Source organism: Mytilus galloprovincialis, chromosome 3 (genome assembly GCF_965363235.1).
Source record: "Mytilus galloprovincialis chromosome 3, xbMytGall1.hap1.1, whole genome shotgun sequence".
Lineage (NCBI taxonomy): Eukaryota > Metazoa > Mollusca > Bivalvia > Mytilida > Mytilidae > Mytilus > Mytilus galloprovincialis.
In genome coordinates, this window is record NC_134840.1 from 12,776,885 (window position 1) to 12,802,226 (window position 25,342).

Genomic DNA, 25,342 nt, shown 5'->3' on the forward strand with positions numbered 1-25,342 from the left:
GGGGCGTGATCCTGGATGAATCCGCCGCGGGTGCAGATCTATGAGTTTTAAGTCAGGAATATGACAGTTGTTATCCATTTGTATGATGTGTTCGGGCTAGTGAATAAGGTGTTATCTTATGAAAATTACACTTATAGGAAAAACACTAAGGGGCAAATTAGTCGTACCTCTTTAAAGACAAATTTATGCGCCATTCGAAGCACATGTACTATTTGAGATTGATACTAGATAGGGTACCCTTTAACAAATAAATCACTAAATATTTTACACACATATCTATAAAAATAATGTCTAATCAATGTTTTAAATTTAGATATCCAAACATAGAAGTAAGCTCGTCATCTGGATTGGTTAGTCTTAGTTTCTTTTTCCAAAGTTTTCCTCCTAGATCCTCCTCATTATAGATTCGTTTTCCACTTTTAATATCAAACAAATGTTCAACAATCTCTTCTTCCTCATGAATTATATCTTTAATCTTCACATCTACATCAAAATCATCTTCAATAAGGCCAAGTTTCTTAGCTTTCTTTAGAATCCATAACTTTGAATTACTAGTATTCCTGAGGACATAATACCTTGAGTCTTCATCATTGTCCTCTGGCAAATATTGAACGACAGAAAGTGATGTTAAATCTGATATATCTGCTTTCCCCTTTAATATGGTATCTAATTCATTCCCGGGAGAACCACTAATAGTTTTCCTTGAATATCGAAGTTGTGATAGACATACATATTCATTCTTGAGTGTTGTCATTTTGTTCATATTTTTCTTCCAGTATGTACCCCCAGGATCTCCACGAACTTCGATAAATTTTCCTCTACAATTAGTAGTAAACTTTCGTTCTTCGATTTCATCAGTCTCTTCTACTTCAATCTCATCGCACTTCCCAAACTTTTCTGCTTTTTTGAAGACCCAAAGTCGTCTGTTATCCAAAGTATACCAACGGGATCCTTTACGACAAACTTGTATAGTACTTATATCATCGACATCCAATTCATCTTCTAATATTTCGTCAAGTGTTTCACCAATTTTATCTCCATTAAAAAATGTTGGCCTGATAGAACTCTGACAATATCGAATTTCAGAAGGCTTCAACTCATCCACCATTTTGTAAGTCGGGAATTTTCTATTTCGTCATCCTCTTCTATAGAAATGAAAATGAAAGTAAAAGTATACTGCGAGTGATTTAATATTTCCATGATATATTATATCATACTTTATGAATATGATATGGACCTCCTCGTTATTCTGATGCTCATTGAAAGATTTTAGTAATGTCTCTAAACTTTCTGTCTACAAACTGCGAAAATTCCTTGCAATAACTAAATGCATACTTGCTTTAAACATAAACCTGTTAACCCCATTTCATCTTGCTTTGGCATTACGTTTACATCATAAGCTTGGCTTTAAAATATTGAAAATCCAAACTTTCATAGTTTTTGTGCAGTCTATTCTGAAGTACGTAGATAATGGACTAGTTTAGTAATGCGCCTGTCCCAAGTCAGAATCCTCTGGCCTTTGTTAGTCTTGTATGATTTTTATTTTAGTTTCTTGTATATAATGCGGAGTTTAGTATGACGTCCATTATCACTGTACTAGTATACATATTTTTAGGGGCCAGCTGAAGGACACCTACGGTTGCGGGAATTCTCGCTACATTGAAGACCCATTGGTGGCCTTCGGATGTTGTCTGGTCTATGGTCGGGTTGTTGTCGCTTTGACACATTCCCCATTTCCTTTCTCAATTTTAGTAAATTTTGAAGTAGACAGAATCCAAGACATGTCCTATGTACCTAATGGTATTGCTCTATTTAGAAAAGGTGGTCGTATTATACAGGAGGGAGCAGAAAATATTGAATTAAATGCTGAAACAATCGATGGTAAAAATACATTTTACTCCATGCCTAGAGTTTTATTTCAGTGTCAAAACGAATCATCAAACGCCCACATGAGTTCCATAAAGGTTAAACGGGAACTAGAAAGATCTTTGACGTTGAATGATTCGAATACCAATCTTTTGGCCTGTTTACCTTTCGACATACAACAGAACGGTATGGACCTCATCGTTATTCTAATGTTCATGGGAAGATTGTGTCTTGTTTCATGGAAAACCGAGATATATCTGCCCTGTCTTTGTCATTTCTGTGACTTCTTTTGAGACAAAACTTAGATTCGATTCCATTTTCTGCAGAAAGCACTGAACAAATTGTTCCATTTTGGACCTGTTCTTACAAAAGGCTTAAACTGCAATTTCGTCTGTAACCTATGCTCCGGTTATATATGCCAAGCCTAGCGACATGGCAATAGTATTTACAACTATAACTGTGCTGGTAAACAATATGCTGTGCAAACATTTGACAATTAATTGCATGATGTTGCCAAAATGTAAAATGGTCTATACCAGACGTGTTCGAGGATTAACTTTGGTATATGAGGCTCTTTTGGTTAATTTAAAAGCATTTTTCAATTGGTTTAAAGACGAAAATCGTTTAATTGATATTGAACCAAATGTATGGAAGGCGTTCTTTGACTGTCACAGTTCCTTTGCTGAAACACATGAAAACGCTGAGGGTATTGAATAGTTTTTTTCCCCTAATTTTAAAGAACGCATGTTGCCAATGTTTTAAGGATTCAGAATACACTCTTGTAAACTATCACCAACCTTCGAATTTTGGTATTTGTTTCTTCGTGCAGTTAGATATTGTTACAGAACATTAGGGCTGAATGGAATGGGTTGCGACTTTTACATTTGCAAATGCTAGCTGCAATGTTCCGATGCTTTTTCATTACCAATCGGAAGAACTATGCTAGGTGGACACCAGTCTACATATTGGATATGTTGAATCTGTCTGAAACGGTAAAATCTGTCTTTATGTCAGGTGAGTTTTCAAGCAGACATAATCATGGAGCCTAACATAGTATCTGGAATGATATTGCTACAGAGAAAACTATTATTAAAGACATAAAGGTTGTAGAGGCATATTAGGACTGACAAGAAAAAAACCGCTTTACTTCGATGGATGCTTACAAGACATATCCTTGTGCATTTTAGTTCTGAAATGAGATTAAGATCGGGATTAGCCACAGATGCAGAAATTGAACACGAAGAAAACAAGCCAACGACAACGACACGAGACCAGACGAGTATCTCTGATTTGAAAGGGTATATGCATTCAAATATGACCGATCCATTTAACGTTACCGATCATCCTTAGCCATTGTTAAATATCTCTACATAATGAAAGCCTCAATAAATGTACAAGATTATCTTCTTAAATCTCTTGAACGTTGCAACCAGATGGTCAAATCTTTAGTGGAAGGTTGCTCTAATGAGTCTGAAAACCATGTCTTCTACAGTCTTATGTCGAGGTCTCCACTCAATACTTTTGATGATACGACCAAGACATCAAAACTCAAGTGTAAACCAGGTGACTTTGTTATGGCACATATAAACCCAGTAAAATAAGTTGGTAGTGCTTTAGTTCTTGCTAATGTTCGTGAGAATGTGACATGCCTTAGGCAGCAACCATTTGATTTTCGGGGGGGGGGGGGGCGCTATGTTTATTTTTGGTAAAAAAAAGTTTGTTTCCAGTTTTTGGAGAAAAAAATAATTTGTTTTTGACCCTGAGAAAAAAAATTGTTTGTTTCACCCTCAGTTGCCACTATATGTAATGCTAAAATTGAAAGAAAAAAACTGTTTTCGACTTGTCGCCAAAAAAATAGATTGTCTTTCGTCGAAGGCGGAAAAAAAAGTTTGTCCAGAAAAAAACCCCATAGCGTTTGAACGTTTAAATAGAGGTTTCTCATCATCGAATAAGAACGAACGAAAATTGACCTAACTTGACGTAACTTGCCGTAAGGAGAAAAGAGGGTGCATTCATTTATTCAATAAGTTTGGACTATAGGCTGTGATCTTCTACCCTTTGAAATTTCTTTTACATAAAAAAATATATACATTTTGGAATTTGTAATATCATTTTGAGTCATAGACATATTATATTGACTTGGTATATATAATATATGATATACTATTAACGGTTTAATAAAAAATGTTGAAAATCGAATTGATCAATAAATTAGGGCGAAGAATATAAAATATTTAGACCCAGAACAGCAATCGTACAAAAGATTTTGTTAAAAATGACAACATAATTTCGAAATTTTTAGTACATATATGAAAAGCGTATATACAGAACTTTGGAATTTGAGAGGCAAGGAATCTTTTTGAATCTTATCAATGATCAGATCAATGAAGGAATGTCTTTCGCAAACATGAGGTCAAACGAGTGAACGCCTCTAGTTTCAAATTTGAAAAAAACATCCTCGGATCCGGGGTAACCTCGTTGCCACAACTCTAAAATCCAAATGATCACCTCTTGACCATAAATCATTACAACTGATTTATATTCTAGCTAAACTTATACAGTCATGAAGATAACTAAAGGGAAACATTGAAATAAATATTTGAGGAAAAAAACACTTTAAAAAAGATGTTCTGTAATGTATTGAGGTTTTTATGGTTTGTATTGTTTTCATGGCAGTTCTTATTTTCTTTGTTAGCATATATATAAAAAAAAAAATTCGTGGAGTTTTTATGGAATGTTGTACATATATTCTTCGGTTTTTATTTTCAAATATCTTTCATCTTTCTTTTTACTTTGGGAATGGAATTTAAAGAAAATGCACCTTTTAAAAATATTTAACTTTAATACATCTAGTGGATGCTAGGCATTAACACTTTTCCAACTTGACAGGTAAGTCTGTACTCAGAGTAGTTTTATGCATGTAAATACAGCCATATTTGTCCGTTTGTTATGACGAACCTTAAGGATGTGTGGATATAGTGGAGGATACAGAACTTTTCATAAGTGGGGGCCCGCTGACTGGGCTTTGGATGTGAAGGACCATCCAGTCATGCTTCAGTAATTCCCTATATAATCAACATTTTTTTCCACGAAATGAGGAGGGCCACCCCCCTCCCCCTGGATCCGCCTATGGGATATAATAAATGAAAAATAATAAACTTGTGTCATCTCAATCACTTTTCAATCCTTTTACAAACGTTAATCTCGTCAGGGAATACTTGCAACAGAACGTCAAACATCCAACAATCAATCAAAGGAAATGCAAATCAGATTGTTTTAAACAACGTAAGGTAAATAAATCGAACGCATATATTCGACATGTAAACAAACGAATACGTAACATTCAACAACAGAAAATAAATTGGAACTCCGATTTTTAACCACAAAAAATAATGCAAGGTTGCAAAAAGACTTGGCAATTGTTAAATGTTGTCTTTAAACACACTGCAATATCGTTAGACATTTATCGTGGATAATTATCATTATAACAAAATTACTGCTCCTTAACGATACGTTCGTAGAGTTTCGTCCGTTCGTAAGATGTTGAGAAACCTCTATGAGATCGATCAATAACCGAATTTATGGTATGGACACTTATCTACGACATTTGTATCTAAACTCATGACATAGACGTTTGCGTAGAACCCCAGGTACACGGGGATTATATTTATCAAAATTATGACGGAGATTTTTCTAAAGGACGATCAATAACCAAAATCCTGCGGATATCAAAAACGTGTCTTGGCAAAAAAAACCACCAAAACGTACGCATAGCGCGACAAATAACCCAACGAATGGCATAAACGCTTGTCTATGAGTATTAACAACCTTTCACATATATAATGGGTACTTGTTTTGTTTGCTCGTCATATAGACGCTGGTCTATGGCTACTTACGGTCCACATTAGAATAGGTGCTTGTCTAACTAACTCTTGACATGGACGTTTCCCAAGGACGATTAATAACTTTACTCGTGGCTTTAACGCTGGTCTAGGAGAACAATTACAAAATCACTAATATCATGAGCGCTCACCTAGGACGATTATTATACAAAGCATGGGTACTTGTCTAGGACGACTAATAACCCAACTCATGTCATAGAACTTTACCAAGGACAATTAATCAGCAGCAAACGCACGGCGAAGGTTCGTCTAGGACGAAAATGTAATCATGAAATGGACATATTTCTATGAAGATTAATAATCTAGCGTATGACATGAATACTCTATAACCGTACGTATAGTATGATTGAAAACCTATCTAGGACGACTAATAATGACAAGGACGCTTGTCTGAAGATGTCCTGTTTTCTTGGTTACTAATAAACTTTCTAATTATCTGGAGACTTCTTTTTTATCCTATATAAGTCTATATTCCGTTGCATTATCAACTGTTTTTTCTTCAGGAAGAATAAAACAACCAAGCAAATTATTATCAAAAGTATAATGGCCAAACTGAAACATATCTACCAAATGTAGTTCATATGACCCATAAACAATAGTTTGGCAATATCGTTCAAAGATCAGTAATTCACGTGGTTATAGCCGATAACGTATCATTCCAGTCCGTATCAGCGAAGTATGTTCTGTTGATTTTAATCATGTCCTTGTCAGTTTTAATCGTAAACATAAATTAACTCACATGAAATTGCCAAATTTATAACATTATCATTTTTTTGTGAATTTATGTTGTTTACTTCTAATTTAAGCTACAATGATGTTTATTTCTGCATTCTCGCGCCTACCAAATGACTGAGTAGTGAATCCTGGCACATGTCTCTGATTTTTTGGTTTTCCTATATTCCTTAATTAATTAATGACATAAATAATTTTCTTGAGCATTTCGACACCCATTCAACTGACTGATTTTAGGAACATGACGACAAACATTGCCAAATTTTATTTGTAAACTAGTTTTGAAATTAACAAGTTATTCGCATTATTATTCATGGTGAACGGTCGAATTACCACATTGAAATAAACAGATAATTCGCAATATATACATGGTTTACGGTCTCATTTCTTACATCGAAATACACAATTCATTTGCCTATGGCAATGCCACTAAATTGTAATTATCAAGTAACAACTAAAACATTACTTAAAGACTTGAGAATAGTTTTCGCAAAACATTACATGACAAGCATTGGCGTTCATGTTATCCAGGTTAAGGCAAAACAAAATATTTCTGTGTCTTTAGAAAAAAGAGGGACGAACGATACAGAAAAGTTACATTATTATGTTGGTATTTGTCCTACAACAGAAAGTACCTAGAAAATCATAGAAAACTTGTTTCTAAACAATACGAGACCAGATGGTTGTTTTTCGTGTACCTTTTAAAATCTGGATACGACACTATCATGACTATAACTGTATACAGCCGGATGTTATTACATATCATTCTTTAGATGTAAAGAAGAATAATTAACGTGCATTTTTTTTTTATCATTTTATTGATTTTCAATCACAGACATTTCTTTTAGTATACTATCAAACGTACTGAGATACTTTGGTATTAAATTGAACAACACAATCTCAATATATTTAAAATAAACAACAACAAAATCTGAAAACTAAATCTGCGAGTAAAACACATGAAACACAATATCGCACGATAACAATATATATTGATATATGTTGGGGCGCACTACGTTTGTGCGCATTGGGGATTAAAATGTTTTACGTTTGCGCACAGCTTTAGATTACATTTGCGCGCATTCATTTTACAGGTAAACTCAAGTAAAATATAAATAGTAATCAAATCAAATTACAAATGACTATATTTTTTTTATTTTCATAATAAATATGACTATCAATTATTAATTTTTGAAAAAGGATCGTGCATATTGACTTTCAAATCGCAATGCAGACCACCACATACATCAAAATAAGAGGGCTTGATACAGCAGCAGTAGTGTGCAGAAGTGAAAAAGAGAAAACAAATTATTTGATGGAGCAATTCAGAAAAATACCAGGATGAAGAAGTTAACAGACTGTCGTTTCTAAAAGCAGTTGGCTTCAAGTTTTCGGCACGTACCGACATGTAAAGTAATGTATTATATGTACTTTTACGATTTAGATTAGCTATGTTTTAACATTTTAACATTTGTTTCTTTATATAATTCTAGGATTTAGTGTTTGTGCATAATAAAACGGACTTATACTTCTCGAAATCCTCCTTCCTCCTCGTTGTTGAGCAGGTGACTTAGATTAACGAAAGGTTTACTTATACTTGTAAATATTTGAAAAAAAAATAATTATTAAATATTATTACCTCTATTTTACCTGAGTTTACATGTAAAAAAAAATGCGCGCAAATGTAATCAAAAGCTGCGCGCAAACGTAACGATTTTTGCGCGCAAATGTAATGGTAATGCGCGCAAACGTAATACACCTCGACTTTGGTCAGGCGTTTAATCTTTGATGGATTATATGATGTTTATAAAACATCCCCAAGTATCAGTAATATATTACAATTTACACTCGTGATAGTAAAGTTCATAGGACTGTCAACACTAATATTGAGGCATTTTGGGATACAGTAGTATGGAATAATGAGGGTCAAATGCATCTGCTTAATCCTCTTGATTACCAGGATGTCCCCTCTATTGTTTTATAACCAATGACCTTTTAGATTCACCACACGTGTAAACTGTTAATTACTACATAAACTAAGTGTATAGGCACTATCCCACAAACTGAACATATGACGTGAAGGCTAAAAATGAAATTGTGTCAAAACATATATGACAGAAATTAATCAAATAGTGTATTGAGAACTTGTCAGATAGTGATTTTGATATCCAATATGAATCATTAAAATGATGAATATGTATACATGATTTCAACAAATCAATCCTCAGATCTAATCATTGAAATATATCCGATGGAAAAGACACAGTATTGTTTGGATCTATTGATCGGACTTATTACGGGAGATAACTCGATTACCTTCATACTTCAGCTTCTTTACAAAAACTCTGTTGACCCGTATTATAATGTATGAAGCACCGACATTATTTAAGTCTGAAGGAATAAAGGAACGCAGGACGGCTCCTCATGGGAATTAGCACCAAACGCAATGGTTATATGCTTCACATCAATTCCCTTATACCCATGAACGTGTCGTGACTATCTACGATATGTTGTGGATGCGAATGAACCGCAGATAAAACATCCCCTGCTATCAAAGAATATGCAGACCCTACATAATGAGCTCGCTTTCCAACAGCATTTATCATTATACATTGGGCAGAATCGCTTTCAAGTATAGGCTGCAATTTTCCATTACTCTTTAGGAAAATTTGAAGTGCTGTGCCGTTATGCATTCGATTTTCGGCCATTTCTGTGATCTGGCTGTAGATAAAATACATCCCACCTTTATTTATTTTAAAGGTACCTTTTGTAGGATCATAACTTAGCGAAATATTTGCTGTTTTATTTATTTCTGCGGTTTGTTGCCATCTGATATTGCCTGTAAAACAAGAATAACAAAGTTACAATATTTTCGACACATACTTTTGATAAATTCTTAATATAACAGAAAACTTGCAGCTTCAGTAGGGGAACCAGGTTTGAAAGAAGATAAATAGGAAACTTACCCCGATATTTTAACTGTGTTCCTGAAACAGAATGCTTTACCTAAAATCATTTTTTCAAACAGGCATAAATAGAGTGTTTGTATCTTTTTAATGGGATATTAGATTCCATGATAAAGCACACAGCGACCACGAAATGAATGATGTTGATCTTAGTATTACCCTATAAAAATTGCCCTATAAAGCCAGTCGCTGAAAATTAATTTTCGATATACAGTCTGTCTCAAAAACAAACAGATAAAACAGATAGGAAATGTGATTTAAATGCCAATGAGTCAACTATCCATCGTAATTGCAAAACTAAAATAAAGACGAGAATGTAAGCAAATATATGTCACCGTTCGGTCCTAAACATTGAACAATACCTTGACCGTATAATAAGCATACCGTTTATCGCCTGTCAACTGTACACACTAGCTGTTATAACTGTATCGTCTTGTGTAGTAGAAGAATAGTTTTGGGTAAATTTTGTTCACTTAGTTTTAGTGATGAAGACTGTTAATTTTGTCAATAGGGGTTATTACCCAACTGACGTCATCTAACTAAGTCAAGTGGAATATTCTATATGACATAAACGATTTAGTCCTGGAATAATAATACCAATCTCATAGGAAGATTTAAAAACCAAAATTTTCTAATCATTGCCAAATAAAAAGTTTAAACACAATAAAACGAATGGAAAACAACTTGAAATTACATAGTCCATTTGCTTTTGTTTTTTTTCTTGTCGTGGTGTTGTCTGTTAATTCTTGACTAATCGTTCTGACCTCTTGGTATTCCACTTTTCTCAGCTATGAAACCATTTAACTTGTTCATTGGAAACCCCCAGACTACAAAATGATCCCAGTTTGTCAGGTAAAATGCACTTGTCATTGTCAATGGATTCTAGCACAAGTCTTTTAAATCTTATTTGGTCTATGGACCTCGTGTGTAGTATCAGATAACATTCTTATCTTTACATTTCTGGCTTTTTCTGACCTTGAAGCTGGTTTAATGTCCTAATTTTATCAAAAATGGAGCATCATAATAGATAAGCATTCAAATATCAAACATTTGCGAGTTTTTGGATAGTCCACAAAATGTCCACTTTTTCAAAAATCTTTTTTACAAAATATTATGTCATTCTAAACAATTTTTTCGGATGTTTTCCAATCTTGAAAAGAAACATAATACCATTGGAAATTACTATACCTAAAACAGTTTACCGATACCTTTTGTTCTCTGTTACCGTTAAAGCAGACTTCATTCCATGGTATTCGTCAATTAGTTTGGCATTATTAGCTCTTGTAAGTACTTCTTTTGATGTGTATTCCAATGTGTCCAACCCATTCTTCTTTGCGTTAGACCCCTTTTGATACAATGTTCTCTGGTACAGTTAAATCAAACTTCATTCCATGGTTTTCGTCAATAAGTTTGGTGTTTGTAGCTCTTTGATGTAGCTTTATTGTTGTTTATTCGACTGTCATGACTGTGTCCATACAAAACGTATCTTTGCTTAGCATGATTAGACCCCTTTTTTTCTATAATACATTCTGATATATAACCACAACACTGGTGTCAATATGTTATATGTTACTTTCGTATAATGCATCACATCATTTAATCTATCTGTGGCTGTTGTATAATGCTTCTAAAGTGTTGCTATGAATCACGTATGTGAAGTATCAAGTGCTGTCGGGAATGCTGGAACTGTGAATACAGTAATGCATTTAGACTTTTATCCAAAGTTTTTCCATCAGTCTTCTATCTATTTGTTTTCGTATAATACAATTAGACTTTTATCTAAAGTGTTGCCATCAATCTAGCATCGGTGGCTTTCGTATAATGTATTCAAACTTTTTTCAAAGTGTTATCAGCAATATATCAATAGTGGATTTCGTATAGTGCATTCAGACTTTTAACCATGTGTTGTTAGCAATCTGTCATCAGTGGCTTTCGTATTATGGATACAGATTTTTCTGTAAAGTGTTGGTAGCAATCTGTCATCTATGGCTTTTGTATAAGGCAATCAAACTTTTATCCAAAGCGTTGTCAGCAATCTGTCATCTGTTGTTTTCCTATAATGCATTCAGACTGTTATCGAAATTTTGCCAGATAACTATCACCCCTGGAATTCGTATGAGCATTCAGACTTTTATCTAAAGTGTTGTCAGTAATCTGTTGTTTTCATATAATGCATTCAGATTTGTATCATCCTTTTTGTGAGTTTCGTATAATGTGTCCAGAATTTTATCCAAAGGAATGTCAGCAATCTATTATCTGTGGTTATTGTATAATGCAATCAGGCTTTTATCGAAAGTGTTGCCAGCAATATATCATTAATACTTTTCGTATAAGCATTCAGGCTTTTATCGAAAGTGTTGCCAGCAATTGATCATCAATGTTTTTCGTATAAGCATTCAGGCTTTTATCCAAAGTGTTGTCAACAATCTATCATCTGTGTAACATTTATAATGCATTCAGACTTTTTTTCGAAATGTTTTAATTAATCTATTATTAAGGGTTTTCGAATAATTTATTAAGACTTTTCCAGATTTCTATCCGCCACGGCTTCCGTTTAATGCATTCAGACTTGTATCAAATGTGGTATCTGACAGCAACGTATTGACTTTGGCTTTCATATAATGCATGTATATTTATACCCTCAGTGTTGTCAGCAATCAGTTATACTGTTTTGACGGTGCATAAAGTTGTAGTTTTAATCCCCAGTAAAGAGAGATCAAATACGTTACTGTGCCTTACTTAAGTAGCATGTTTTGGCGCTCTCAAATCTTTAGATAGCAGTATGGTTGTCCGATCTGTAATTTTACTGATTATGTACTATTAACAATCCAGACATTTTTACTGATTGTAAATTCCCATGGCGGGTGGTGTATGTAAAGCAGGAGACTGCGAGTACCTCCGTCATTATTTGTTGCCTTGGTTTGTCTTTCACTAATTGATTCAGGATATTTGAACATCGGGAAACTACTGTCGCTTTAATTTAAGTCAGTACCATAAGTTGTATCGTAAATGAAGTACCATAAAAATATCGTCAAAACTAGATTTTTAGATTTTAAAAAAACCAATACAATTTATAAAAATAATTCTACATGAAATATGTTCAATATTACTAGAACACACCCGTGATATCGCGGGTCCGTGACTTAATTAAAGTATAGAACTATGCGTATTATCTGATAAAGTCATGCCGATTATAAGATGCACAGTTTTCTCTGCTTTAAAAAAGCTTTCTGTTTGAACCCGTCGACCTTGAACTTATCAATTATTGGTAATATTAATTATTTGGAAAACAAAAGTGCCTGGAATGAAGTATTTTTTAATTGTCCTATATTAGTTATTTGATCTTTGATTCGCTGTTTTGCGTCATGCCGGCTAACAAATTGAAAACTGTACCTATACGCCTTAATTTAAGTCCAAATTTTTAGTATTCGTATTGTCATCTTAGAAAGTCATACTGATTAAAATACTACAATAGGGAACAATGTGACAATGGTTGAATTTAGTAGTGTCAACCCTGTGGTTATGACCCGTGTATATAGCAAAATCCTAAATACACCGTATGGTGGTGCGCCTGTTAGATGCGGAACGTACAGTTAAGGTAATAGGTAACAGGTGAATATACTATTGGTATCGGTATCGGATTCGACCCGGAACTTGTTAATTATTGGCAATATTAATTATGTGGACTGCAAAAGGGTCTGGAGTGGTGTAATTTTTAATCAACACCAATGTCCTATATTAGCTATATATAAAGTTGAATTCTTTGATTTGCCGTTTTTACCTGATGACGGCTGACAAATTGGACCTCGTCATTTTAGTATTATAGATTTTATGAAATTTTCATATTTAAATGGCCTTCATTTACTTTTTTTAAAATCGATATCAAACAATTTTTAAGTGTTACCTGTAAAGAAAGCCTTGGACCGAAAACAGGTGTCAGACTTCATAACTACATAGAATAAATTTAAAAAGAAAAGATCCATTCTTTCGGAACAAACACACACATATTTAACTTATAAAAATTATTAAAAAAAGAACTTGTAGAAGTATACATGATGAAATGTAAAATAAACATGCAATTACCTTAAAAGTTATTTTGTTTCTATATTAGTTCTACTGAATAAAGTCGCAGGACAAGAAGTTGCATTACATCAAATTCAATACATTTCAGACTAAATACTAAAGCTGTTTAATTGTAAGGGTTTCATAACTAAATAATATTTTTGCTTGCAGCAATTTCGAAATTTAAAAAATAGAAATAATGAGTATAAACACATTAAAAATAGAATAAGAATGCGAAGTTATACGTTAAAGGGCTAACCTTGATATATGCTTTTCCTCAACTTCTTACCCAATATATCCATTTCCCGACCTCTCGAATTATATAAAGATTCGACCACTGCATAGTGTGATACGATATTGGTCAACTCGAGACAGTTAATTTTCAAATTTAAAATGCGAGGCTCGCCGAGCGTTTTACATATTTGAATCTATTTCTATAATGGGGTTTAAGCTCATGAAAGGGATAAACCGAGTGAGAATATGATCATTGGTTAAAATTCAATTATTACATCAAATTTTCTAGAAAGAAAATATCTATATGGTAAGTTTGTCTGCATATCGTCTATAAATCAATAAAGAAAAAAGATATAAATTAACTAGACTGACTAAATGTTAGTTATATTTAGGTTTTGCAATTCAATTTATGAAGAAGGCTTACCACTAAGTTCAACACTTTTATTTATTCTGTAGTACTTATAGGTTAAAAACGTGTGTGTATGCTATCGACTACCACAAGGTTCAATACTTGTACTAATGCTGTCGACTTACCACAAGGTTCAATACTTGTACTAATGCAGTCGACTTACCACAAGGTTCAATACTTGTACTAATGCTTTCGACTTACCACAAGGTTCAATACTTGTACTAATGCTGTCGACTTACCACTATGATCAATAATACTAGTACTATTGCTGTCGACTAACCACAAGGTTCAATACTTGTACTATTGCTGTCGACTTACCACAAGGTTCAATACTTGTACTATTGCTGTCGACTTACCACAAGGTTCAATACTTGTACTAATGCAATCGACTTACCACTAAGTTCAATAGTACTTGTAATGCAGTCGACTTACCACAAGGTTCAAAACGTGTACTATTGCTGTCGACTTACCACAAGGTTCAATACTTGTACTAATGCTGTCGACTTACCACTAGGTTCAATACTTGTAATATTGCTGTCGACTTACCACAAGGTTCAATACTTGTACTATTACTGTCGACTTACCACAAGGTTCAATAGTTGTACTATAAATGCAGTCGACTTACCACTATGTTCAATAATACTTGTACTAATGCAGTCGACTTACCACAAGGTTCAAAACTTGTACTATTGCTGTCGACTTACCACAAGGTTCAATACTTGTACTAATGCTGCCGACTTACCACTAGGTTCAATACTTGTTATATTGCTGTCGACTTACCACAAGGTTCAATACTTGTACTAATGCAGTCGATTTACCACTATGTTCAATAAAACTTGTACTATTGCTGTCGACTTACCACAAGGTTCAATACTTGTACTAATGCAGTCGACTTACCACAAGGTTCAATAGTTGTACTAATGCAGTCGACTTACCACTATGTTCAATAATACTTGTACTATTGCTGTCGACTTACCACAAGGTTCAATACTTGTACTAATAGAATCGACTTACCACAAGGTTCAATACTTGTACTAATACAGTCGACTTACCACTATGATCAATAATACTTGTACTATTGCTGTCGACTTGCCACTAGGTTCAATACTTGTACTAATGCCGTCGACTTACCACTAGATTAAATATCCATATTGATGCCAAAGAATTACTAGGTCCAATAATTGTACTTATGCTGTGAATTTATCAACAGGTTGCATACTTAAATTTATACCATAGACTTACCACTGGTTTCAGCACTTTTATTTATACCACGGAATAAGTAAACAGATGGCGCAGATTTCCGACAAACAACGTTAGCATAATTAAGTTTTTCTAAAAAAGAAATTATTGAGTTTATCAATTTAATAGAAACAATTTGTTTTTCTAAAATGAATTTTGTTTTTTAAAGGATTGTGATAAAGAGAAAAACCTTATTACAAAATAAATGAACTAGTATCTGTTAAAATACGTTACGTCAGGAACCTTGTAGGTTATTTTAGTTTACATCAGGAACGTTGAGTTTGGTTGTGTATATGATGCCAGAAACATTGTCAGTAGTTGTGTTTTACGCATTGATAGTCTGGAACATCGTTAATGCTTGTGTCTTTCGTAAGGAACCTTCTCAGTTGTTGTATTTCTACGTCAGGAACCTTGTTGGAGGTTCTGTTCAATGTCAAAAACCTTGTCAGTGGTTGAGTTGTGCGTCATGCACCTTTTAAGTGGCTTTGTTATACATCATGAACTTGTCAATAGTTATGATTTTCTGATGAAGAAAAAAAAAGTCATTGAAAACATCAGTTACATAGAAGCAATTTGCTTTTCTGAAATTCCTGATTGTGTTATTCAAAGTATTTAGGTAAAGAGAAAAGCCCAATTACAAAAAATTAAATGTAACTGTTAACCGCTTTCTGTCTTGAACATCATGAACCATAATGGTGGTTTTGGCATGTATATGTCAGGAACCTTCTCGGTGATTGCGTTTTACGTCTGAAACCTTGTCAATGGTTTTGTCGTACGACATCGTTAGTACTTGTGTCTTCTCAGTTGTTGTCTTTCTTTGTCAAAAGCATTGTCAGAATTTGAGTTTTACGTCATGCACCTTGTAAGTGGCTTTGTTATACACCACGAACTTGTCAGTAATTAAGATTTTCTGGAGAAGAAAAATGAAAGTCATTGAAAATATCAGTAACATAGAAGCAACTTGCTTTTCTGAAGCTCCTGAAAGAGAGTACCCATTTATAAAAAAAAATTTAACTGTTAATATCGTTAATGTTTTATACGTCTGGAACATCAGGCACCATATCGGTGGGTTTGTTCTATGTCACGATCCTTCTCCATGGTTGCGTTTTATGTTAAGAAGCTTTTCCGTGGTTGTGTTTACGTTAGGAATATTGTCGGTGGTTGTGCTTAACATCTATTTGTACTTTATTCCTGTCACGTAATGTTGTCATTTTAGTGTTATATTTAACATTGCAATAAAAGCGCGATGTTTGGCTAGCCACAAAACCAGGTTCAACCCACATCTTTTCTTAAAATGTCCAGTAATAAGTCAGGAAAATGGCAATTGTTATCTTATAGTTCGTTTCTCTGTGTGTTGCATTGTCGTTAAAAAATGTTCCTATATATCCTGTGTTATATTAAGGTATATAAGAATTTTGTTTCTGAGACAAGTGCCTGTGGGTATACTAGTTGCCTTTATTTACGTTAGGAACTTTTGTCAGTGGTTCCCTTAATATGAACGTCGTCAATTCAATTACTTCCTCACGCATCAATAGTACCGAAAAAGATAATGTGTTTAAAGAAATAAAGAATTGAATTATCAATTAAAAATGTTGAACTTTATATTCAACCTTTTTTTTTTATTGTTGAAACAACAAGTACCTGGCATTATCTACCTACCTGCCATATATTGCATTTGAAGTTTTCTCATGTTCTGGAAAATATGAAAAATAAATGCAAATTTAAGACCAATTCAAAAGTATTTCATTTCTCTTTTGTTGCAAGTCCCCTTTTACTTTTGATTTTGATTGTGTTATTTCGGTTTATGATCAGGCGTCTGTACAGTATGAGTTGCATATACTTTTTAAAATAGATTTCATATTCACTTTTACTTTCGGTTTTCATTTCTTAAAAACCCGTAACCACTACATGTCGACTTCAACAATCATTACACATGTTTAAAATTAAATATTATATTATTGGACAACAATCAAACCTGTTAAAGAGTAAAACAAACCTTTAAAAATATTTAAATTACTAGACACAAAGAACGAGATAACTAGGTCAAAACTGGGTTAAATCAATATGCACTTACCTTATCAATTTCGTCTGCAATATATTTTTCCGGCTTTATTCTATCGCATTGTTTTGTTTTGTCTGTTTTAACACACAATGAACGGTCAGCATTAGGGGCAGGTATCATATCCTTTGTTGGCCCGTTTCTTAATGCAGTCCATGAAACCGAAACTGCAAAAATTGCAATTATCAACAAAACATTGAGTACTAATAACCCGAACTGTACAATAGTCCCAAAATTGTCATTTTCTTCCGTTACATCCTGTTGTCTGGTTTTGGTTTTCTCCATTTTCGCTCAGAAATAGGGAAACGTTAACAGAGGTTTTCAATATTGCGCACTAGTTGAGGAAGTGTTGATATGACTTCAGTTGTACGTAGGTTATATCTAAAAATAGACACACATAATATTTACAACGAAACCTTAGATTACAGATTACTATAACACACAGTTACACAGAACTGTACTAATCTATTTGATAAGTACACAAGACCAAAATATTTTAAAATATATATCACGTATACTATCCTACTATGTACTTGGGGGATATTTATTATTTCTATCTGAAATCATCAGATCATACCCTGTGCACTCATGTCCTGCATTTTGAGCTGCAAAATTTTCACCGTGTCTTCGACACTCAGCTTCGACATGATATTTTTTTTTAAGTTTTAGCTGGTATCCTGAGTTTCAAAACCCAACCAACCCTCAGAAAAAATAAATAGATCATTTTTAATTTATAGAATATGGTAAATTTATAGAATATGATGACATAAAAAATAACCACATTTAATGAGCTTTGTGGTTTAATTTGGAATTTAAACAATGTATTAAATTACTTATTTAAAAGAATATTTAAGATATCTTTGATTTGTGCTTGGCACTCCTGTGGTTTTTGAAAATGATTCTTACGTACATGTTTTTGTGACTAGTATTAGGTAAAGAATGTAAAGAAATTGTCTAATTTATGAAAATATTTAAAATACGTCACAGATATGAAATTTATTATATAAATATGAAATTTGAAAAAAATAGGCAGGACAGGAGTTTTGAGTAAAAAAAAAGGCAGGATGAGCAACTTGGTAAAAAAAAAGTCAGGATGACAATTTGTGTAAAAAAAGTCAGGATAACGAGTAAAAAAAAAAGGCAGGATCGAATAGAGTAAAAAATAAAAAGGCAGGACAGAGATTACAACTAAAAAAAAAAGCAGGACAAAATTTTTCATTCTAGCCCCCCCATAAAAATCAAATGGTAGCTCCCTAACCGGCAACCATACTATCACACTCTCAGCTATGTGTTATTTTATTTATTATACTGAATGTCCTATCATTATTGACTTTTACAGATGAATTTTAGTTTAAAAGTATTTTCTATGACGTCACGTACATGTAACAACGTTACTAATATCTTTAAAATCAGAAGTGAAGCAATATGCTTATTTATTTTTATATTTTGACAGTCAAATAATAGAAACTTAGCCAAAATGTAGAACTTAAGCATTTTCTTTAATCACTTGATGTAATTCACTTCATTGTCTTTTAAATTATTGATTTGTGGTTGGTATAGACGAGAGGGTGACATTTAAAAAATTGTCACCCGCTCAGCCATGTGATAGAGTAAATTAACACTCTCGTATTAGCCAAACAAAATATCGCATTTTAACGTGAAGTTTAATAAATTAAGTTATCATATTTTCGAATGTATTGGCCTTAAACAACACAGAAGATACATTTGTCGACCTGTGCATCTAGTGCATTAAAATTGGTTTCATTGAGTAACACGACTGGCAGGACAGAACAGATTTTTGTCATACCGGGATATTTTATAGTATGGGTTTTGGATATTATTGAAAGCCGTACGGAGTCGTCAAACCGAGCCTCTAACTGCTTACATTCGTTTCATTTTGTCAATGGTGGATGGTTTCATCAGCATTTATACCATGCACATCTCCTTATTTTTATAAAACTCTTTTCCCAAATGAGTACGAAAGATCGACTAGCATAACCACTGTCGCAATTCGTCGAAGCTGATAGTTGATATAATACTATGGGTGTATCTTAATACACAATAGAAAATGAACGAAAAACAAATATGTTACACAGCAACAAACGACAACCACTGGATCCTTACAGGATCCTGACTTGGGACAGATACATACATACAGGAAGTTGCGGGGTTAAACATGTTCGTGGGATCCAAGCCTCCGTAACCTGAAACGGTGGTGTAACAGGTCAACATATGAACGAACTATTAAAATCAGTTGAAAAAGGCTTATAGTTGTTAATGTCTGTGTCATTTTGGTCTCTTGTGGACAGTTGTCTCATTGGCAATCATACCACATCTTCTTTTTTATATTAAATCATCAGATGGATACAATCCGAAATACATCTAACAGAAACACAGAGTGAACGTGTTCAGGTACTTGTATATCCCAACAACAAAAAGGCAGATCTGAGAGCACTCACAGTTACTGACAGCTAGTTCAAAGCAACTTACAAATAATCAAAAAAAAATCATGCATCTAAGACTAAATTATCAATCAGTGCACATCCGATATCAAATGGATTTAGTGTAAAGGCGTCATAAATAGTCATAGAAAAAACTTGACCATTTGCCATGCCAAGATACAGGTATCGACTATGGTGTACGATTAGGGTCAAAAGTAATTTTATCATGCGGCATAGATTCTGGTACTGAGATTACCGCTTATGTCAAATTCGAAATATAAGTATATATAAATGAGGCTGAGGAAGCCGTGTTTTCAATTTCTAGTTCTGAATGATATATTAATAGAACCCAATAAAAAAAGTTTGGATTGTCCATGGAAAGAAAATCATCAATATATCTGAACGATATGGCTTCTTCAATCTTTTCCTTTTTGACAAGTGTATAACTCGTATAATATAAGAAGAGGTCATCAAGGAGAGTTGAATAGTTCGTTCCCATAGGAATGCCGATAATTTGTTGAAACAGTCTACCTCCAAATTCAACAATATTGTTAATAAAAAAACTCAATCATACTGATCACTTGTTCTTCGGTGTAGCATGTTTTACCTTTATGTCACTATTAACAAAATATGTCATATAGTATGCCAAAGCAATAACTTTATAGTGTATGCTATCATTTTTATATTGAGAATCATTGTCGATTAGTATGTTATGACTTTTTCAATTTTACATGGGCACGGCCGACACTCGGCTAACCGAGAGATTGGTCGGTTAATCTATATTGAGTATGCGGTTATATGGGCGATTGGTCTGTTAATCGGGTTGGTTATACGTCTGTTAAGAGTAAAACGCTTAATTTAATGTTAAACTCTATTAAATATACAGATTTTTGGCATGTTATAAGAACCAAATCAAAAAAAGAAAAGTGTCTGACAAAATGATATCTATCATAGAACATTTTGCACTTGTAAAAACATTTCTTAGTCTGCGCAGTTTTCAGTAAAACTAAAAGGCGTCACGCAAGTATGTAGTATTTATGCTTATACGCATAGCAATTTTTTTAATAAAAGGCGAAACAAACAAATGTAAAGGACAAAAAATAGTACTGTGGTTCTAAAAAATAAATTGACATTAGTAAATATTTTATAATTGTAAAATAACGTGAATAATACCACGTTTTAGTGAAAATTATGGGAATAAAGTCTGTTAATGGGTTGGACAATTGAAATTGTGTCAGTTAAGAGTTATTTAGCCACGACAATAATTTTGCTACCTTTATATTTTCCCTTGAAAATTTTAAGAATGAGATGTTCCTGAGTAAACAAAAATGACAATACGGTGCCACAGTATCCTAGAAAGAGCATTTTTATTTTGACTTTCTTTGTATTTTATTGAAGGGTCTGTCACTTCAATATAGCGTGATATGGATTGGCCTCTGGAATATACATGAATTTTTTATTGACGTTTTCAATCAGCCTTAATTTTTGTGTCTGTTCGAAGTAGCACGTTCTCAATTCCGACTGAAAGTGTCTTTCTTATACAACACAGGGTACATATAACGTGTTCTCGTTCACATATGAACATGAATTTTGTCACTGGACATTAAACCCTTATTCGTCAGCAACATCCAATTGGTTCTTTTCTTCTATTACTTAATCATATATTGTTTACAAATCACTCTAAAGAAGTAAACGGAAAGGAGCGAATGCAGCTACATTTGGTTATTTTAAGTTTCAATTTATTTTATTCCGTTTAGTTCCTTTCTACATAAGTGCAGAGGAGAACTACAGTTGTCTATGGTGGCCGGTGAAATCCATTTCGCGTTTTCGCGATTTCGCCTTTCATATTCTATAGGGCGAAAACGCGAAATCGAGAAGTCGAAAACGCGAAAACGTGAAGTCGAAAACGAGAAATCCGTTTCGCGTTTTCGACTTCGCAATTTCGCGTTTTCGCCATATAGAATATGTAAGGCAAAAACGCTAAAGCGCTAAAACGCAAAATGGCATTAACTAAGTTGCACCATAGTTGTCCGCATGTAAACTTCTAGAATTTGTCACCAATATAAGTACATCGCAATCCGTTACTGTTTCAACAGCCATCGGTGTTTCATGTGTGTATTCTTAAACATGCAAGTATTATTTTTCTCTAGTTTTTAGCAATGTATCACTCTCTACTGTCCTTATATAGTATTCTACATTCTGCGTTTCCATCCTTATTCTCGTGTATACCATGAGGGTCCGGATTTGGGTGTATTGTTTATTTCTGTATTCATTAAATTGTTATGTCATTTTTTTCTACATTTTATTTATCTTAATCATTATTCTTTCTTTATTTTTCATATTTTGTCTTCCCAATATATTTTACTTACTAATGTTTAGTTACATTACGACGTTTATCTCTAATTTATATACTGGTTACCAATGTAGATGACAAATGTGTGTCATTCATGACAATTAAACAGAATCAGCATGATATATGCGATCATTCTTGGATGAAATTAATATTACTTTAATATTACTCTTTTTGAAACCATTTTTATCAATTTTCAATTTCATGTGTTGTTTCCGTATATATTATGTTTCATTGCTCATGTGTTGTTTTTGTATATTTTAGCCGCTCGTCTTGAGCCTACTCATTTGATCCGATAACACCCCAATATAGCAATACAATTATACTTTTATTGCCATTCATAACTCCTAACAGACCAATTAACAGACTGGGTTTTATACATCCGACCCATTAACAGACCAGGTTTTAAATAAAGATTGATTTATGTCAACAAAATACAGATTTTCGTGTAGATTTTTCACACAATGATATCAATATGGTTAACAAACATAATGCCTTTCTTTTTTATATGATCAAACTATTGAATGCAAGTAAATTTAACCAATGTGTCATTTTGTGTACATTTTATGTGTGTAAAATGTGTATAAATTTATTGATGAGTAATCTGCCTTTTCATTTTATAGATCGTACATCGAAGCTAGAAAAATAATAATTACACCACTGAATTCATTACATTGAATTGTTTTGTTAGACATGAATACTTTTTATGATGAAAATATATTTAGAAAGTTATACAATGAAACATGCTGAATTTTCAATGATTTTCTCGATAATACCTGATTAACAGACTTTAGCCAACCCGATTAACAGAACAACCGTCGATATAGCCGCATACTCAATATAGATTAACCGACCAATCTCTCGGTTAGCCGAGTGTCGGCCGTGATGGGGAAGGGTGGTATAAAGGGTTTTAAAGTCATAAGGTTTCATAGAATTAATTTCATATAAAGATGCAATCTCCGGAGATTGATAAAGATGAAGATTTGAAAGTATCCAGACGTTCTTTAAAGGTTTTAAAATGCACATATGGATGATACCACTCGCAAGTAAACAGTTTCTCAGTATTTCTGAAGACCCTCTTTCACTGCATATCAATTTACCAAGGGGATTGACTGATATGCTGCTTACACAACAACTGACCTAACAGAGTTGAGGAAGGGTAACTAATTTCGACGCTACACAATTTTTACGAACGCCATCACGAATTGATAGACTGAAACGATATATTTCAGACTCATCTAAAACCATCTTACCATCGACATGTTTTTGCAGCATTTAGAACTTCTAAAGATACAGGTATAGTAATAAAATCTGCTATTTTACTGATTGTGTCCTATTCCCGATTGTGAAATTTTGACGGGAGTGTGAATTCACATGGTTGATGATTCATGCATATTTGAAACCTTGAATTATTTTTTTTATCGATATATGAGACTAAAATAGTATCGGGAAACTACTGTTACCCACCTTCGTCCCCATTCTTATTCAAATAATCTGAAGACATGTATAATGTGTCCGACACATCAGAAAAGTGTGCACACGATACAACTCATTACTATCAATCTGCTAACAATATATCACAAACATCACTCTGCTTAGTAGTACCGGAGACATAAGTGACGGAATTTTTGTTCGACGAAAGGGCGTGAAGTATCATAAAAGTATGTATATTTCTTTCTTTTCTTTTTTTTTATATATATATTTTTTTTATCAATATCAAACTGGCAATGTAGGCATTAGATCGATTATAATGCAAGTATTTATTTTCGCGCAATACAATCTTATTTTATTAAACACCAAGAAAGCAGGAATTCATGTTTACGGATATTCAAACAAATGCTCTAAAGCGGGCGTATAGCTCACCTTGATATATTAGCATCCTCAACAACGATATAGTCAATGACTAAATCACTTTTTTGTTGATGATCTTGTATTGCAGATATATTTTCTGCTTCTCTTTATTCTACTATAAATTTTTAAAAAAATCAACATTTAAGAGCAAACCCTCATTTAAGAAAATTACTGAAGTTTTGTTTTGTTGAACAATTTGTTATTCCATTTATCTAGCTGATCATTTTGACTGTTTCCAAGTTTGAAATCATTTATCTACTATAGATTCAACAAAGGCAATAACAAGTGGTTAAAGTCATCATTTAAGGGCAGTAGTTCCAAAAAGAAGAATCGACTGACAATTAAGACTAATATGTATCTTCTAACTAATATGTAGAAGTAGCCCTGCTGATCATTTTTGTTATTTACAGTTTTACCTATCTATAATGGTTTCAAAATCATAGGGACACATACACTTGATAAATCATGTCATTTATATATAATAAGTCTTTCAGAAAAAAACAAGTTTAGCCTAAAAAGCCAGCAGATCATAACATCCTAACCATTTCTGGTCCTGTTAATAAACTCATCATAGATACCAGGACTAAATTTTATATATACGCCAGACGCGTTTCGTCTACAAAAGACTCATCAGTGACGTTCGAATCCAAAAAAGTTTTTAAAAAATCCAAATAAAGTACGAAGTTGAAGAGCATAGAGATCCAAAATTCCGAAAAATGTTTCCAAATACAGCTAAGGTAATCTATGCCTGAGGTAGAAAAGCCTTAGTATTTCAAAAAATTCAAAATTTTGTAAACAGTTAATTTATAAATATTACAATATCAATGATAATTCATGTCAGCACAAAAGTGCTGACCACTGGGCTTGTGATACCCTCGGGGAAATACATCTCTACCAGCAGTGGCATCGACCCAGTGGTTGTAAATAAACTCATCATAGATACAAGGACTAAATTTTATACATACGCCAGACGCGCGTTTCGTCTACAAAAGACTCATCAGTGACGCTCGAATCCAAAAAAGTTAAAAAAAAAAAAAAAAAAAAGCCAAATAAAGTACGAAGTTGAAGAGAATAGAGATCCAAAATTCCTAAAAGTTTTTTCCAAATACAGCTAAGTTAATCTATGACTGAGGTAGAAAAGCCTTAGTATTTCAAAAAATTCAAAATTGTGTAAACAGTTAATTTAAAAATATAGACATTCTCTTTCTAACGATTTTCAAAATATATAGTG

The 25,342-nt window shown here is 33.3% G+C and overlaps 1 protein-coding gene across 2 annotated transcripts; it reads right to left on the reverse strand.

The window, feature by feature from the left end:
- Positions 1 to 7,445: 7,445 nt before the first annotated feature.
- Positions 7,446 to 17,853, reverse strand: LOC143067210 (uncharacterized). Of its 2 annotated transcripts, XR_012975878.1 has the most exons (5): positions 17,485 to 17,853; positions 17,070 to 17,103; positions 15,414 to 15,503; positions 10,675 to 11,520; positions 9,234 to 9,339 (listed from the first exon to the last, which is right to left on the reverse strand). XR_012975878.1 is itself a non-coding variant. In XM_076240306.1 (4 exons), exons 1-4 carry the CDS (start codon positions 17,752 to 17,754, stop codon positions 8,960 to 8,962), a joined length of 774 nt encoding a protein of 257 aa, XP_076096421.1. In that variant the 5' UTR covers positions 17,755 to 17,845; the 3' UTR covers positions 7,446 to 8,959. The 2 variants fall into 2 exon arrangements, 1 of the variants encoding a protein (XP_076096421.1); XM_076240306.1 differs by lacking the exon at positions 10,675 to 11,520 and having other exon boundaries at positions 7,446 to 9,339; positions 17,485 to 17,845.
- Positions 17,854 to 25,342: the final 7,489 nt, after the last annotated feature.